This window comes from Myotis myotis, unplaced genomic scaffold (genome assembly GCF_014108235.1).
Source record: "Myotis myotis isolate mMyoMyo1 unplaced genomic scaffold, mMyoMyo1.p scaffold_m19_p_2, whole genome shotgun sequence".
NCBI lineage: Eukaryota > Metazoa > Chordata > Mammalia > Chiroptera > Vespertilionidae > Myotis > Myotis myotis.
In genome coordinates this window covers 16912698-16931551 of record NW_023416324.1, presented here as the reverse complement: position 1 = coordinate 16931551, position 18854 = coordinate 16912698, and the positions used below count along the sequence as shown (strand labels likewise).

At 41.7% G+C, this 18854-nt stretch overlaps 1 protein-coding gene across 10 annotated transcripts in view; it reads right to left on the bottom strand.

Annotated features, from left to right (window-relative positions):
* GMEB1 (glucocorticoid modulatory element binding protein 1) overlaps positions 1 to 18854 on the bottom strand; it is a 36183-nt gene that overhangs the window by 1823 nt on the left and 15506 nt on the right. For 8 of the 10 annotated variants that reach the window (XM_036349531.1, XM_036349533.1, XM_036349538.1 and 5 more), the window contains 7 exons: positions 14278 to 14390; positions 12854 to 12978; positions 10616 to 10719; positions 8715 to 8872; positions 4521 to 4652; positions 2913 to 3050; positions 1753 to 1875 (listed from right to left, as the gene is read on the bottom strand). In XM_036349531.1, the coding sequence (XP_036205424.1) occupies positions 1753 to 1875; positions 2913 to 3050; positions 4521 to 4652; positions 8715 to 8872; positions 10616 to 10719; positions 12854 to 12978; positions 14278 to 14390 (893 nt within the window). The remainder of the gene's footprint in view (positions 1 to 1752; positions 1876 to 2912; positions 3051 to 4520; positions 4653 to 8714; positions 8873 to 10615; positions 10720 to 12853; positions 12979 to 14277; positions 14391 to 18854) is intronic. The other 2 variants (XM_036349537.1, XM_036349541.1) reach the window with 1 other exon arrangement.

Sequence of the window (18854 nt, the reverse complement as noted above, 5' to 3'; positions counted from 1 at the left end):
AAAAAGCTAAATCAGGGATTACTATAATAACAATGTCCAATGTTGATGAGTTCAAACTGCTGGCATAAATTGGCATAATCTTCTTGGAAATTTGACAATAATTCACAGAAATCCATAAAAAAAATATCAATACTATAACCTCAAGCTTAATCCTGGGAAGTAGTTGAAAAAAAAACCTCAAAAATAGAAGTTATAGGCCTGGCCGGTGTGGTTCAGTGGTTGAGCACCGACCTATGAACCAGGAGGTCCCAGTTCAATTCCTGGTCGGGGCACATGTCCAGGTTGTGGGCTCTTTCCCCAGTAGGGGTGTGCAGGAGGCAGCCAATCAATGATTCTCTCTCATCATTGATGTTTCTATCTTTTCCTCTTCTGTCCTCTCTGAAATCCATAAACATATATTTTAAAAATATATATCTCTATCTCTATCTATCTATCTACATAAACTGGGTATAAAAATAACTTTAGAGCAACCTAAATTGTTCTTCTCTTATCAAATGACCTTTCAAGAGTCTTTGGGCTTTATAATTGACTATAATTTGTTCTACATCATTCAAAGGCTGATGATCCTCCTTGACTTATTTTATATCCTTCACCTGCTTTACCTCCTTCAAAAGCCTCTCTTGATTCCTTCCAGGTATAAGTGATAACTCCCTTTGTTCTTCCATCATACCTGCTATAAGCCACTGTCATAAAACAGATTACTTTTTGCACTTATTTTTATGTCTGCTTTCCCTCGAGTTCCTTGAAGGCCCTCAATATTCAACATTATATTTCTAAAACCTAGTTTGAAGACCAGCACAAGATAAGTACTTAATAAAAAGAGTTAAAATATCCATGTGCTCATCATTTATTACCACAAATAATGGAAAATAGGCTAAATGTGTATCTGTCAAAAGATTCAGTAATAATAATGTAAAAAAGACAAAAGCCAGTTTCTTCTGCCACCAATATTACTGGATTGATGGAGCATTCTTGCAGACATCCTAATTCTCCAAAAGATATAGAAGGAGTACTGTGATGCTGGCTTCTTTCTCTTTTCCTTTGTGCCTTCTCTGCTTCCCACTACTTCACCCCACCTGGGTCTATATATAAAGCAAAAGTCAAACATGATACTATGTGAGTTAAAAGAAATAAAAAGAAAGAGGGAGTTGGGGGTGGGGGTAGGAAAAAGAAGCAAAGAAAGGCCTGGCCACTGTGGCTCAGTGGTTGAGCATTGACCTTTGAACCAGAAAGTCACAGTTCAATTCCTGATTAGGGCGCATGCCCAGGTTTTAGGCTCAATCCCCAGTAGGGGGTGTACAGGAAGAGTTGATCAATGATTTTCATCATTGATGTTTCTATCTCTCTCTCCTTCTCCCTTCTTCTCTCAAAATCAATAAAAATATTAAAAAGAAGCAAAGAAAATACATATTTTTTTTAAAAAGAAGCAAAGAAAGAACCACGCCAGTCCCAACAAATTTCAACAAAGAAATGTCAAGAGTTGCCTGGCAGGCGTGGCTCAGTGGTTGAGCGTCAACCTATGACGGTTTGATTCCCGGTCAGGGCACGTGCTCAGATTGCAGGCTCAATCCCCAGTGTGGGATGTGCAGAAGGCAGCCGATCAATGATACTGTCTCATCATTGATGTTTCTATCTCTCTCTCTTCTCCCTTCCTCTCTGAAATCAATAAAAAATATATTTTAAAAAAAGAAAACTGGCAAGACTCAAAAGATAGTAGTTTATCACCTAAGAAGAGAGATAAATTATACATACCTGTCAGAGTATAGAGAAACTGCTCTTCTCCTTGCTCTATTTGGTTCCTTCTGTTGTCCAAAACCTTCTTAACCGTGTCCATTAGGCCAAATGTGTGTGCCACATTGTTGAGAACAGCAGCATCTATTTAGAAGAAAAGACATGTCTGTCGACTTAAAACAGAAAGGTTTTCCACCAACTCCCTCTTGTGCTGTTTACAAATATGGAACAATCCGAAAATGACGGGACTATAGTCTAATAAACAATTTTAACAAAGATGTATCACATGTATAACTAATTTAGATTTGTTATATCTATATTAATATACTATTGACATATCTATAATATCTATATTAATATAAATAAGAGAGAATTGAGAGAACTACTTTTTGGCCCACTGATAATGGCAATTATCAGGTAATTACCTGTGGAAAAAGCATGGCTAGACCTGAGTTCAAAACCCAGCTAAAGCCCTGGCTGGGTTTTTCAGTGGTTAGAGTGTCAGCCCATGCACCAAAGGGTCTTGGGTTCTATTCCCGATCAAGGTCACTTATTTCAGTTGCAGGTTTCCCAGCCACAGGAGGGGCTATTGAAGGAGGCAACCAATCAATGAATCTCTCTCACGTTGATATTTCTCTCTCTCTCCCCCTCCTCCCTCCCTTCTATTCTCTCTAAAAATCAATGGGAAAAATACCTCGAGTGAGGATTTTTAAAAAAAAAAAAACAGTTATGACCCTGGCCAGTGTTCTCAGTGGTTAGAGCATTAGCCCATGCACCAAAGGGTTATGGGTTTGATTCCTAGTCGAGGACACATGCCTGAGTTGTGGGTTCGATACCTGGCCCTGGTTGGGCTGCATATGGGAGGCAATCAATCGATGTATTTCTCCACATCAGTGTTTCTCTCTCTCTCTCTCTCTCTCTCTCTCTCTCTTTCTCTCTCTCTCTCTCTCTCTCTCCCTCCCTCACTTCCCCCCTTCCACTCTCTCAAAAAAAAAAATCAATGGAAAAAATATCCTCAGGTGAGGATTAACACACACACACACACACACACAGTTATGATCTTTAGAGAAGTAACTTCTATGAGCCTTAGTTACCTAGTGTGTAAAATTGGGATACCTATACATCAGTGTTTTCATGAGGCCAACAGGATAACTAGATATTGTTAGAATTAACACACTTACCTGTGACCTGGAAGGGCGCTTGAATGAGCCGCTGCTGAACCCCCCTGAGTAGCTCCTCTATTTCCTTCTGAATGTTGCATACAACCTCTTCCATCAGCCCTACATCAGCTATTCCTTTCCAGAACATCAAAGTGTCCTCTGGTACAAGAGGAATAAGAAAGATGGTAAACAAGGGATGCTATATATACTTAGGCACATTTCTACAGTGTGTTAAATTCAAAATATTTCAATTCAAAAGGATTCCTTTTTGGGCCACTTCTGGGAAAAGGGAAAAATCTTTTGGAGTATTAGCTGCCTCCCTAAGTTGGTAACTAATTATTTGGCCTCTTTAGCAAACTAGGGACTTGGGATAATTGCCTCATTTTGTCATGCCCTCAATTTGTCATTGCTCTGGCTACAAGGAATAGGTATGTTCCTCTAATAAATATAACATATTAAATATTATTTATTTAAATAATTTAATTTAAAATTAAATATTTAAAAATTTAAAGTTAAATAATAAAGATATTAAAGGTATACTAAAATAAAGGTATATTCGCTCTAATCATATACTTCAAAAAACAAAGTAAAACAATTGAATAGGTGGTATTATAAACTCCCTGAAGTCAAAGGCTATGTCTTTTCATTCACCTGTCTAGCATCTAGCAACAGTACTAACTAAAAATAAGCAGCTCCCTAACTGGTTTGGCTCAGTGGATAGAGCGTCCGCCTGCGGACTGAAGGGTCCCAGGTTCGATTCCGGTCAAGGGCATGTACCTGAGTTGCGGGCACATCTCCAGTAGGGGGTGTGTAGGAGGCAGCTGATCGATGTTTCTCTCTCATTGATGTTTCTGACTCTCTATCCCTCTCCCTTTCTCTCTGCAAAAAATCAATAAAATATATTTAATAAATAAATAAAGCAGCAAGCCCTAGCTGGTTTGGCTCAGTGGATAGTGCATCAGCCTGCGGACTGGAGGGTCCCAGGTTCAATTCCAGTCAAGAGCACATGCACGGGTTGCAGGTTCGGTCCTCAGTAGGGGGCATGCAGGAGGCAGCCCATCAATGATTCTCTCTCATCATTGATGTTTCTATCTCTATCTCCCTCTCCCTTCCTCTCTGAAATCAATAAAAATATTTATAAATAAATAAAAGTAAACAGCAATAAATATTTGTTAAATGAATAAATAAATGGAGGAGGATGTGAAGCCTCTCCTGATCCCCTCTAAGTGAATCATTATTAATCACCATCTTCTAAACCATCTGCTACCTAATTTTTTCTTCTAACATCTTGCAGCTTGGTTTATCCAAGAAGTATACCAAAGTTGGAAGTAGTTTGACAGGATGAAAAGCATGGACTACAGTCAAACTCAGCTGAACTCAGCTCTGATACTTATTGGTTGTGTTACTGATATTAGGCAAGTTGCTGAACCTTTCTGAATCTCAATTTCTTCATGTGTAAAATGTGACTGCGGGATGTTGCATTGATTAAAGTAAGAGGTTTGCAGCTATAATTAATATTAATATGCATGAGACAAACCAGCAAAAGTAATTAAAAGGACTTCTGTGTCCATAATTATAATGGTGATAAGGTCACAAAACTGTAAAATATCTGAGCCCATAGAAAATTACCTGAAATTTCCTCTGAGTCTTTCTTCACTCCCTCTTCTGTGGCCATGGTGACAGCAGCAGTGAGGGCCGAGTTCCATTCTAACCCTGCTTCTTCCATGCTCTCTTCTGAGATGGCAATCTGTGTGATGTTACCTAAAAACAGTCCATTAGCGATAAGCTCAGTAAATTTTATGAAAAAGTCATAACTATCTTCCATCTCATACTCAAAGCCCTGTTATTTTAATATTTAGCTTTTTGCCTTCAGATCCCTATATTAAAAACTAGAATCCTAGAAAAAAGAAAAAAACAAACAAACCTAGAACCCTAGGAAAACCAAGAAAAATACTGGATTTTCTAAAGAAAATCTGCCTTGCAAAGAAAATGTTTTCTTCCTACTCTGAATAGAAAGTGAAAGGTAACAACCCTAACCAGTTTGGCTCAGTGGATAGAATGTTGGCGGACTGAAGGGTCCCAGGTTTGATTACGGTCAAGGGGACATACCCAGGTTTCGGACTCAATCCCCAGTAGGGGGCATGCAGGAGGCAGCGAATCAATGATCCCCTCTCATCATTGATATTTCTATCTCTCTCTTCCTCTCCCTTCCTCTCTGAAATAAAAATATGTTTTAAAAAAGACAAGTGTGGACTCTACATGCTAGAAGATATCAATAATCAAGCAAAGAGCCCTGGCCACGTGGCTCAGTCAGTTGGAGTGTCATCCCATATACCAAAAGTTGCAAATCCAGGGCACATACCTAAGTTTTGTTTTCAATTCCTGGTCAGCACCTATGGGAAGCAACCAACCATTCAATGTTTCTCTATCACGTTGATGTTTCTCTCTCTCCCCCTTTCCCTCTCTAAAATCAATAAAAACAAATGCTCCAGTGAGAATCCTATATAATAAAAGGGTAAATAGCAAACTGACCCTAACAGCAGAAAGACTGGGAATGGTCACTATGACACACACTGACCACCAGGGGGCAGACGCTCAATGCAAGAGCTGCCCCCTGGTGGTCAGTGTGCTCCCACAGGGGGAGCTCTGCCCAGCCACAAGCCAGGCTGACGGCTGCCAGTACAGCGGTGGTGGTGGGAGCCTCTCCCGCCTCCTCAGCAGCACTAAGGATGTCCAACTGCAGCTAGGCCTGCTCCCCACTGGCAAGTGGACATCCCCCAAGGGCTCCCGGGCTGCCAGAGGGATGTCTGACTGCCAGCTTAGGCCCAATCCCCCCGGCAAGCGGGCCTAAGCCAGCAGGTGGTCATCCCTTGAGGGGTCCCAGGCTGTGAGAGGGCACAGGCCGGGCTGAGGGACCCTCCCGAGTGCACAAATTTTTGTGCACCGGGCCTCTAGTCCTATATAATAAACTAGAGGCCTGGTGCACAAAATTCGTGCACAGAGGGGGGGGGATTGTCCCTCAGTCCAGCCTGTACCCTCTCTAATCTGGGACCCCTTGGGGGATGTCTGACTGCCGGTTTAGGACCGATCCCACCCTAAAATGGCAATCAGACATCCTTCTCACAATACGGGACTGCTGGCTACTAACCGCTCACCTGCCTGCCAGCCTGATCACACCCTAACTGCTCCCCTGCCGGCCTGACTGACGCCTAACTGCTCCCCTGCTGGCCTGATCGCCCCAACTGCCCTTCCCCTTCCAGCCAAATTGCCTCTAACTGCCCTCCCCTGCTGGCCTGATCTCGCCCCCAACTGCCCTCCCCTGCAGGCCTGGTCACCCCCAACTATCCTCCCCTGCCAGCCAGATCGCCCCCAACTGCCCTCCCCTGCCGGCCAGATCACCCTCAACTGCCCTCAACAGCAGAAAGACTGGGAATGGTCACTATGACACACACTGACTAGCAGGGGGCAGACGCTCAATGCAGGAGCTGCCCCCTGGTGGTCAGTGTACCCCCAGCTGGCCTGATCGCCCACAACTGCCCTCCCCTGCCGGCCATCTTGTGGTGACCATCTTGTGACAGCCATCTTGTGTTGGCCATCTTGTGACTATGTGAGGGCAGCCATCTTGTGGCAACCATCTTGTGACAATGTCACACAAGGGTGTTGCATGATGCCACCTAGGCTTTTATTATAGAGGATGCCTAATATGCTAAGTGTCTGGTCATCCATTCAACCAATCAAAGTGTAATATGCTAATGATGTGCTAAGGCCACTCAACGGCTTGCTATGACATGCACTGACTACCAGGGGGCAGATAGTCAACCAGTCGACCAGTTGCTATGATGTGCACTGACCACCAAGGGGCAGTCAACCATTCGACCAGTTGCTATGATGTGCACCTACCACCAGGGGGCAGACAGTCAACCAGTCGCTATGATGTGCACTGACCACCAAGGGGCAGACACTCCAACCGGTAGGTTAGCTTGCTGCTGGGATCCGGCCGATCGAGACTGAGTGAGATGGGCCAGACATGCCCTGGAGCCCTCCCGTAGTCTCTCCCCAGCTGGCAAACCTCCTGTGTCCCTCCCTAGCCCTGATCAGCCCTAATTGTGCACCAGTGGGGTCCCTCGGCCTGGCCTGCGCCCTCTCACAATCCAGGACCCCCTCAAGGGATGTCGAAGAGCCAGTTTCAGCCTGATCCCGCAGGCCAGGCTGAGGGACCCCACTGATGCACGAATTCGTGCACCAGGACTCTAGTTAAAAAATAATAATAATAAGCAAAGAAGTAATATCAATATGGACAATAAATTAAGGAGCTTTGGACAAATAAAAAGGAAGTATATAATTTCACAGCATTTTTCACTTTTCAAGTGAAAGAGTCACATGAACAAAAATTCAAACTGCTAGATATTTTATACTTTCCTGAAAAGAACTTAGGTTCCAAGAGATTTGGCTTCTACTCACCCAGTCAATACAGAATATTAGGTCTGATCAAAAGAAACCTAAAGAGGCATTTTTAAAGCACAGTACTTCCCTTATATCCTTTAGTTCTTGTGACTCTGTCAGATATATTTATAAGTCTTCTGGAAGTAGTTGACACATATTCTATGTAGTAATCTTGACTGTGCTAATCTCCAGCTGGACTAACTGAATCCATAATAATAACCTCACATGGCTGCATCTGTCCTAGAGATGGGCAGGGAGCCCTAGTCCCAAACTCAATATTAAGGAAGTGTGTCCCCCATCCTGTCTCAATTGTGAGGAAGCCTCAGCTTGGTTATCCAGAACCCTTCCAGGCAGAGCTCTTTGATCCTTTTAGCAGAGTCTCCAGAGTCCATCCCAGCCAAGGATAAATTGTCTTTGATACATCTCAGTTCAACAACTGAAAACCATTCACTATTCTAATCCACCTTCCTGCTTTAACCACTAATAGAGCACAGAATTTTAAAAACAGTCTAAATTCAAAGATATGCCAAATGGTACCCAAGTGAAATGAGATTACTGAAAAAGTATTAGAACTATTGAACCATCTTTCTAATGTTTACCATGCATTGCAAAAAAGAAACAAAGAAGGAGGTCTGGCCAATAGGAATCATTTGGGAGGGGAAAAAAATTTGTTTCTAAAGCATGGAATCCCATCCAAGATTACCATGACTTTTAAGGACATCAACACTCATGAGATTTGAAATTAAGAAACCCAAAGAACATTGGGGGTAAACACATAATACAATATACAGATCATGTATTATAGAACTACTAGAGGCCCCTCAGCCTGGCCTGCGGAGATCAGCTGAAACCAGCAGTACTACATCCCCCGAGGGATGTAGTAGTGCACGAAGCGGCAGGCGGCCGGGGAGTACCCCAACCTGGGGCCAGATGCTGCACCACTCCTGCTCATCCTGGCCTAGCTATGCCTGCCTCCACAGTCCCAGTCTGGATGAGGGAGGGGCGCACAGGGAGAGTGTCCACGAGAGAGGCTTGCACCCCTGCAGCTGTGCTCGCCAGCCAGCCATGAGCCTGGCATCTGGCACCTGTTGGTCAGCTAAGCGGCACTCCTGCTGTGGGAGCTCACTGACCATCAGGGGGCAGCTCCTGAGTTGAGTGTCTGCCCCCTGGTGGTCAGTGCGCATCATAGCTACCGGCCAGTCATCCAGTCACTTAGGCTTTTATATATATAGATAACATCTAAAATCTATATAATTTCACTAACCAATGTCACCCCAATAAATTCAATAAAAATTAAGAAAAAGGAAACACAAAAGAGAAATGAGGGGGAAATGCTACTGAAAAACACAATGTGCTTTCAGGTGGTTTCCTACCCCCTACCATCGACCGAAGTGGGTGTCTGCACCACACTTGTCTGCTGTCCTGGCACTGGAGCTCTTGCACTGCTGATCAGAAGATCAAATTTGGTACTTCTGCAGGTATTGGAGCAAACCTTGTCATGTTGGTAAAAATCAATCTGTCCGGAGTCCATCATTTTCCTGCACAAAAGGAGACAAGAAGTACCACTTCAGCCTGCACTTTGGAAACTAGTGAGTCTCCTCTATAAGTTAGTGAAACCTAATAGTATTAAAAGTCATTAGGTTGCAAAGATTCTAATTAGGACTATAAAATTTTCATTGGTCCTGCCCACATTTACAAGTACTCCTCTTCCCTCCCTAGTCTACTCATGAGTACTTTTTCTTTTATATTCCACTATCACTAAGGTTTAGATATACACTCCTGACAATAGCTAAGTTTCCCCACAGGATCTCAATGAAACAAAACCCAAAGGGGAAAAAGGACTACCTCATATCCAAGCACAATTAAGGAATGCCACAATGGAATTAGAATTTTGTGATGAGATTCTGATGTGTTAGTACTCCTAGACCAGCAAGATCTGTTGTCTCTTTTGGAGACATAAAACTTCAGCATATTTCTTTCCTTAAAAAAAAAAAAATTGATAACAACTCTCCTATAAATACAAAACAAAGCTGATTATACTAAACCCCCACTATAAAATATCCTTAGAACTGAATTCACAAGACATTATGATAGTCCCTGAGTAAAACCATGCAGTATTTTCATTACGGTAAGTATGTTATATTGCTACTTGTCTTTCACTAAAGATTTTTAAGGCATTCTTGTTCCCTTTTACATTTGGGGAAAGTTGACATATGCTTGTTTTTCTGGGCAAATAAAATGGACCAAGAACTACAAAAATGAAAGTTAAAGGTATTTCTATCTCCCCAATTTCATTTAACTACTGATTTCTGCATATAAATCATCTGTAATGATTTTTTCTTTGTTTCTGACTAAAAAAAATAGTATGTGAAGAAAAAAAATTAACATTTTTTTGTGAAAAATATAAAGAAAACAATTACACTTTTTAAAAAATATCCCACAACACAGAGATCACATCAACATTTTGGTATATTTTCTTCTACTAAATTTTACATATGTAGTAGTTAGAGTGTCATGTGTATGTGTTTTAACACAATTAAAATCACACTGTTTAAAAAAAATCACAGTTTAAGTGATTTTATATTTTGTCTTCATTCTTACACATAAGCATTTTTATGTAAAAACTCTTTAGAAAAAAAAAAACTCTTTTAGAAATATTTTAATGACTACATTGTATCCCACAATATATACTCATATATATTTAGATGAGCCATAATTTACTTTACATATACCTATATTAAAGCAGACTAATTTTCTTAATAAATAATGTTGTAATGAACATATTTATGCTTGAATCTCTATAAGCCCTGTGGATTTTTCTTAAGACAGAGTCTTTAAAAAGAATTAAAGACAAAGGGTAAGGTGTTGAAACATGAGGCTTGAAACATGTTCTGTGTGGAACTTTTAATTTTTAACCACATTTTTAAATTTTCTACCAAGAGGTGAGTACTCAAAGAATGAGCACTAATGTTAATCAACTAATGTTAATTTTCAGAGGGAAAAAAATTACAATAGGAAACTTGCTGCATAAAAGGGGGCATTGGAAGTAATAAGCATTCTGAATTTTATTTCTGTGGTACAGTGATGGCACAGATTGCATTCACTGTGCATCATTGGTACTTATTAATAGCACCCCTCTACTTTTACCAATTATCCCAGGATGTGCCGGTCAGACTAAACTTTTCAGTGGTTGTCACGCTTCCTCAGCACCAGGCTTAGCCTGCCTATGCTTGGTGATCTCAAGTCAGTTGAAAGGTAAGTTCTTAACTATTAGAGCTCACCTGAGCATGATTCCCCCCAGACGAATAGCTCTCTTCCAGTCTTTTAGGGTGGACTTGCCAGCCAGATGAACAAAATGTTTGGGGCTGATCAACTGATCATTGAACTAAAGTAAAAAGAAAAGTCCAAAATAATCCAATGTCAACTTAGGCAGGTCAGAGGAAAACTAAGAGACGATTCTACTTGTTATGTACAAAAAATACCCGATGACATCTTAAGTCATAAACTTGTATTATTTAGCCTTCTGCCCTATTGTACCAGAGAAGATGTCCTTCTCTGAGCACAGTGCCCTATCCTGGTACAAAGCTACAGATGACTTTGGGAGCATCAGAGATTAATATACTAATTAGTGTTTAAAATCAATTTATAGCCTTGGCTGGTGTTGTTCAGTGGTGAGAGCCTCGACTCATGTACGAAATGGTCCTGGGTTCAATTCCTGGTCAAGGGCACATAGATTGTGGGTTCACTCCCCAGCCCGGATCTGGGTACCTGCAGGAGGCAACCAGTCGATGTGTCTCTCACATGGATGTTTGTTTCTCTCTCTCTCTCTCTCTCCCCCTCCTTCCCTCCCCCCGCACCTCCCCCTGCCCCCAGCTCCTTCCGTCCCTTCCACTCTCTCTGGAAAAAGCAATGGGAAAAAAAAAACCTCAGTAAAGATTAACAAAACAAAACAAAATCCATTTATGCCATGAATCAGTAGTTGGATCCAATGTCACAAAGGCTGTTTAAGTAAACGAAGTGATCTATCTAGCCCTAATGACGTGATTCAGGATGTGGCAGAAAGAATAAGTACAATAGACACCAATAGCACTGCAGAGCATCAAAACTACGTAATCTTGCCTGGCAGGCATGGCTCAATGGTTGAGTGTCAACCTATGAACCAGGAGGTCACGATTTGATTCTCGGTTGGGGCACATGCTGGGGTTGCAGGCTTGATCCCCAGTGTGGGGTATGCAGGAGGCAGCCGATTAATGATTCTCTCTCATCAATGATGTTTCTATCTCTTTCTCCCTCTCCCTTCCTCTCTGAAATAAACAAAAATATATTAAAAAAAATACAAAACTATGTAATCTTTTATATATATATATATATATTTTATTGATTTTTTACAGAGAGGAAGGGAGAGAGATAGAGAGCTAGAAACATCGATGAGAGAGAAACATCGATCAGCTGCCTCCTGCACATCCTCCACCGGGGATATGCCTGCAACCAAGGTACATGCCCTTGACTGGAATCGAACCTGGGACCTCTCAGTCCGCAGGCCGACGCTCCATCCACTAAGCCAAACCGGTTTTGGCTGTAATCTTTAATGAATCTAGGATCATGCCACTGATGGTGACAACTATCTATGTGTATAGTTATGGCTATCAATGGGGACAAAATAAGCAATAATTTCGACGCTGTGCTCTCATGATTATGTATTTTTATTCAGTAATAACTTTCAATAAACTCTACCATAATGCACACCAGGGTAAGGCATTGATAGAGCTAGAACTCCATTCATTCATTCAACAAATATTTATTGATAAATACACCAAGTTCCATTCCTAAGTGCTGGGGATACACTGATGAACAAGATAGACAAATTCACACACACAAAAAAAAAGACAAGTTCTCAGCTCTCATGGAACTTGTATTTTTTTTTTTTTTTTTTTTTTGGTATTGATTTCAGAGAGAAAGGGAGAGATAGAAACATCAATAATGAGAGAATCAATCAGCTGCCTCCCGCACGCCCCCTACTAGGGATCAAGCCACAACCCGGGCATGTGCCCTTGACTGGACCTAGGACCCTCAAGCCATAGGCCAATGCTCTATCCACTGAGCCAAACTTTAATCCAGGTCCCATCAGAATAAAATTTTACTCCCAAGTTATTTTTATCTAATATGATGCAATGTGACTATAGCCACAAAATTAAAAATACTGGCATGGCCCTGGCAGGTTTGGCTCAGTGGATGAAGCATCGGCCTGTGGACTGAAGGGTCCTGAGTTCAATTCTGGTCAAGGGCATATGCCCAGGTTGTGGACCTGATCCCCATTAGGGGGTGTGCAGGAGGCAGCCGATCAATGATTCTCATCATTGATGTTTCTCTCTCTCCCTCTACCTTCCTCTCATAAATCAATAAAAATATATTTTTAAAAAATACTGATATGGTGGAAAAGAGAGATTAGGCATTGAAACCATGCCCTTTGAAAACAAGGAGCCCCAAAATAGGTTCCAGCAAGGAGAAAAGACAATTACCTTAACACATTTCACATTTATTCCTGGACATACAAACTTCTTCCAGAGAAGAATGGCTTTGCTCTCCCCACAAGTTATGGGGTAAGCAATTTCCATATCTTCATTTGCTTCTATAGTGCTTGCATCTGAAAATGGAAAAAAATATCAGTGATTTATTAAACACTCTTTTCCAAAGCTTAATTCAAAATCTTTAGTCTCCTGGTTCCTCTCAGGGGTTAACAGTTTACATTAGCTGGTACTGTTTAGAAATCCTCTGGAAAAAGTTAGGCATAACAGCTGTCTTACTGAACTCCCACTATGCAACACTGTGCTATATGCTTTGATGTGCTTAATCTTATTTAGTTCTTGCAACAACCCTTGGAGATAGTGATTGTTTTCTGTTTTATATAACTGTAATGTGGGACTCCAAAAGGTAAAGTGACTTTCCCAAGGATACAGTTAAGAAATGAGAAAGTAGGCTCCAAACTTAGGTTTGCCTAATTTCAAAATTTCTTTCCACTGACTGTCTTCCACTGAACACCTTATCAGTCTTTATCAGCAATTTCCCTACTGACAAGAATCAACCTTGAGGCTCCAATTTATTTGTGGGATTTTTATAGATGAAAAATCTTTTTGCTTGACTTGTGTATCAGTGGTTGAGCCTCAACCTATGACTCAGGTCACGGTTTGGTTTCTGGTCGAGGCATATGCCTGGGTTGCAGGTTCGATCCCCCGTGGGGGATGTGCAGGAGGCAACCGATCAATGATTCTCTCTTATCATTGATGTTCTGTCTCTCTCCCTCTTCCTTCCTCTCTGAAATCAATAAAAAAAAATTAAAAAATATTTTTAGCAACTCTAGCAATATGATGTTAGACAATCTACTGAAGGCTCTAACACCTTAGTCAGTGGTGTCTCTAGATCAGCAAGTTCTCAACCTGTAGGTCGCGACCCCACCCAAGTGGTGTGCAGAGGCTTTTGCATATGAATGACCTGGCCCTTTGCAATCTAAAATTACCTAACAAACTGCAGCTGGGTCAGAGAGACCCAGAACATCCAAAAGAAGGCCCAAGGCCTAAGACCATCGGAAAACACATATATAATTACATATTGTTTTTGTGATTAATCACTATGCTTTAATTATGTTCAATTTGTAACAAAGAAAATACATCCTGCATATCAGATATTTAAATTACGATCTATAACAGTAGCAAAATTACAGTAGCAACAAAAATAATTTTATGGTTGGGGGTCACCACAACATGAGGAACTGTATTAAAGGGTCGCGGCATTAGGAAGGTTGAGAACCACTGCTCTAGATATACCAACATCAAATTGGTAGCTGCAACATTGATAGGGCACACTGAGTAGGGTGAAAAAGGCACCAAGTCAAGAAATCTCAGCTAGGGAAACTAAGGTCAAATGTACTAGAATAACAAAGACTCACCAATCCCTTCTTCAATTTTGTGTATCGTGTGAGTTTCTACTGCCACAACTGCTGTGTTGTTCTCGGACCCAGCTTCATAAATCCTGTTGTAAAAGTGTCCATCGATAAACAAACTATATAAATCATGAAAAAATTAATATTCACAGCATGGGGGTTAAGAAATTTCTTTTAACCTATCTCAAAGGACTAAAATAAATATACTTTACAACTGTATGTAGTGCTTTGACTAGTTCGCCATTGTTTTTAAACTCTAAGCTGCCCATGACTGCTTAGCAGCTACTACCATGAAAATGAATCAACAACTTTCTGCACTTCAGAGCAAAGTTCCTCTTGCTACTTATTTACACCAGACTTTTCCCTTCATAACTTTAAAACCTCATGATAGAGAAACCAAGACGACAGCATAGGTTAACACCTGAAATTGCTGCCTCGCACAACCACTTCAAAAATACAACTAAAAGACAAAACGGACATCATCCAGAACCACAGGAAGGCTGGCTGAGTGGAAATTCTACAACTAGAAGGAAAGAGAAAAGCACACTGAGACTCAGAGAAGGTGCGGAAGTAAAGTGCAGAGGTATGGAGGCGCACGTGGAAAAGGCTGGCAACTGAGGACGCGGTTGTCCTTTACAATCTGGAGGGAGTCTCAAGCTCCCGACTGCTCTGAACTCCAGTTCCGGGCGAGTGAGTCTCTGGGGACCCAGACTCATACGGGGAGAAACTGGACTGTCTGGCATCGGGCGGAACTCGAGGGCGGCTTTCTCTCAGAGGTGCTTGCAGCAATTACCGATTACCGTGGGACACTGAGACCCGGGGCCTCTGAGGGCAGGGCTGAGGATCAGCCATATCTGTTTCCTCCGCCCTGTTGATTCCCTGAGACCCCGCCCCACCCAAGCTGTGCACAGAGGCTTTTGCATATGAATGACCTAAAATTGGTCATTCATATGCAATCTAAAATTACCTAACAAACTGCAGCTGGGTCAGAAAGACCCAGAACATCCAAAAGAAGGCCCAAGGCCCCACAGCAGCTTGCATTGCTTCACAGCTGGGCCTCATCTGGGCACCTCCAAACCCCAAACAAAGAAGAGGAATCTGCAGATATCTCCATAGCTCCTGCTGGGTAGCCTCAGGCAGAGGCTAAATTAGCACCTCCTTAGATCCAAGAGCCTGTGTGCCCAGTGGTCAGAGTGGGACTATCCAGATTACAAATCCTCAGATCCATAAGGGACACACTCAGGGGGCAGACTCAGTGAACACCAAAGCCCCACTGAAGCAAGGCTTGCCCCAAAAGGGTGTCTCCAGTATAGAAGTTCTCCCACCGTAAACACAGCTGATACTCACAGCCAATTGGCCTGGAGGTCAATTCCTCCCAGTGATACCTACCACAATCAAGGCTCAACTACAACAAGACTGTGCACAAAGCCCACAAAGGGGTGCACCAAGAGTGTCCACCTCAGGTAATTGGGGAGGCTGAGCCACTGGGCCCTCTAGGACACCTAGCACACAAAGCCACTCTACCAACACAGGGAAGCATAAAAAATGCGGAGACAAAGAAACAGGTCCCAAATGACAGAAATGGAGGAAAGCAAACTACAGGATATAGAGTTCAAAACCACACTTCTAAGGTTTTTCAAGAATTTTCTAGAAACCGCCGATAAATTTAGTGAGACCCTCAAGAAATCTAGTGAGACCCTCGAGGATATGAAAAAGGACCAACTAGAAATTAAGCATACACTGACTGAAATAAGAATATTATACAGAGATCCAACAGCAGACTAGAGGATTGCAAGAATCAAGTCAAAGATATAAAATTCGAAGAAGCAAAAAAACACTCAACCAGAAAAACAAAAAGAAAAAAGAATCCAAAAATATGAAGATAGTATAAGGAGCCTCTGGGACAACTTCAAGCGTACCAACATCTGAATTATGGGGGTGCCAGAAGAAGAGAGAGAGCAAGATATTGAAAACCTATTTGAAGAAATAATGACAGAAAACTTCCCCTACCTGTTGAAAGAAATAGACTTACAAGTCCAGGATGCGCAGAGAACCCCAAACAAAAGGAATCCAAAGAGGACCACACCAAGACACATCATAATTAAAATGCCAAGAACAAAAGACAAAGAGAGAATCTTAAAAGCAGCAAGAGAAAAACAGTTAGTTACCTACAAGGGAGTACCCATACAACTGTCAGCTGATTTCTCAATAGAAACTATGCAAGCCAGAAGGGAGTGGCAAGAATATTCAAAGTAATGAATAGCAAGAACTACAACCAAGATTACTTTACCCAGCAAAGCTATCATTCAGAACTGAAGGTCAGATAAAGAGCTTCACAGATAAGAAAAAGCTATAGGAGTTCATCACCACCAAACCAGTATTATATGAAATGCTGAAAGGTATCCTTTAAGAAGAGGAAGAAGAAAAAGGTAAAGATACAAATTATGAACAAGTACATATCTATCAACAAGTAAATCTAAAAATCAAGTGAATAAATAATCTGATGAACAGAATAAACTGATGAATATAATAGAATCAGGGGCACAGAAAGGGAATGGACTGACAATTCTCGGGGGAAAGGGGCGTGGGGGGTGTGGGAAGAGACTGGACAAAAATCATACACCTATGGATGAGGACAGTGAGGGAGGGGTAAGGGCAAAGGGTGGTCTGGGAACCAAGTGGAGGGGAGCTATGGGGGGATAAAAGAGGAACAACTGTAATAATCTGAACAATAAAGATTTAATTAAAATAAAACAACAACAACAAAAAAAAAACCCTCATGATAGCCCAGCCAGTGTGGCTCAGTGGTTGAGTGTCAACCCATGAACCAAGAGGTCACTGGTTTGAGTCCCAGTAAGGGCACATGCTGGGTTGTGGGCTCAATCCCCAGTAGGGGGCGTACAGGAGGCAGCCGATCAATGTTCCTCTCTTATTGATGTTTCTATCTCTATATCCTTCTCCCTAAAATAATCAGTAAAAAAATAAATTTTAAAAAACACTCATGAGATAAAGTGTTGCTTCAAGTATAATAAGGTTAAGTCATAGTAAAGAATTATTCTAACAAAACTAAAAAGTAGCCGAAACCGGTTTGGCTCAGTGGATAGAGCGTCGGCCTGCGGACTGAAGGGTCCCGGGTTCGATTCCGGTCAAGGGCATGTACCTGGGTTGCGGGCACTTCCCCAGTGGGGGATGTGCAGGAGGCAGCTGATGGATGTTTCTCTCTCATTGATGTTTCTAACTCTCTGTCTCTCTCCCTTCCTCTCTGTAAAAAATCAATAATATATATTTTAAAAAAACCAAAAACTAAAAAGTAATACTGCTGGACAGTTCAAAATGCAAATGTTGAGCATAGACGTTGATGGCCCTTGTTGGAATCTTGGCACTGAAGTATTTTTAAGCACTTTAGCATGTTTTAAAGCACCATAACCAAACTATTGACATGAGCAGAGTATAGTGAAAATAAGTAAGAGACAGACTATGCCCAAAGTGACTAGCAATAACTAGAGGTACCACTTAGGGAAAGTGTCTTTCTAAAATGTTTCTAAGAAATAAGCTCAAAATTACCTAATAGGATTGAGCAATGTCCTTTAATTTCTATAATAAACCTAATGTGTTAATTATTGCATCCTGCTACTTAAGAGCACCTCCTGAATAATCTCCTTTGCATCAGGGATTACCCAGCCCATAGTTACACCTCTAGCACAGACCTCCCTTCTGAATTTCACACCAGAAGTTAACTGATAAATGAATATATACATTTGTATGTCCCATAGGATTTTGTTCAATTCGTTATGTCTAAAACAAGCAAGTTCTCTTCCCTCTCTCATTTCCCAAACTACTCTTCTTCCTATACTCCCTATCCTTGAGATGACACCACCTAAAATACCAGAGCCTAAGAGAAAAGCCTGGGAATTACATTAGATTCCTCCCTTTCCTCTCCCTCAACTTACACACGGTCAGTCACCAAATCCAGCCAGATGCATCTTTAACACTAGCCATCCTCCCTATCCCTGCTTCTACTGATACTGCATTCAGGCTGCATAACTGTTAGTCTGAACATCTCTCCTTGCAGCTACCTGACCTTCTATATTCCCACAAGCATAATCATGTAACTCTCTCCTTAAAACCCTTTAAGAACCCTTGCCAGTTTGGCTCAGTGGATAGAGCATTGACCTGAGGACCAAAGGGTCCCAGGTTCAATTCTGGTCAAGGGCACATGCCCGGGTTGCTGGCTTGATCCCCAGTAGGGGGTGTGCAGGAGGCAGCCAATCAATTATTCTCTCATCATTGATGTTTCTATCTCTCTTTCTCTGGGAAATCAATAAAAATATATATATCTATTTTAAAAGTTACATGTGGGCACATTTTAAAACCAATGTAGTGTTATTCTGTTTGGGGGTATTTTTTTAATATATATTTTTATTGATTTCAGAGAGGAAGGGAGAGGGGGAGAGAGATAGAAACATCAATGATGAGAGAGAATCATAGATAGGCTTCCTCCTGCACACCCCACACTGGGGATTAAGCCCACAACCCAGGGATGTGTCCTGACCGGGAATCAAACCATGACCTCCAATTTCATA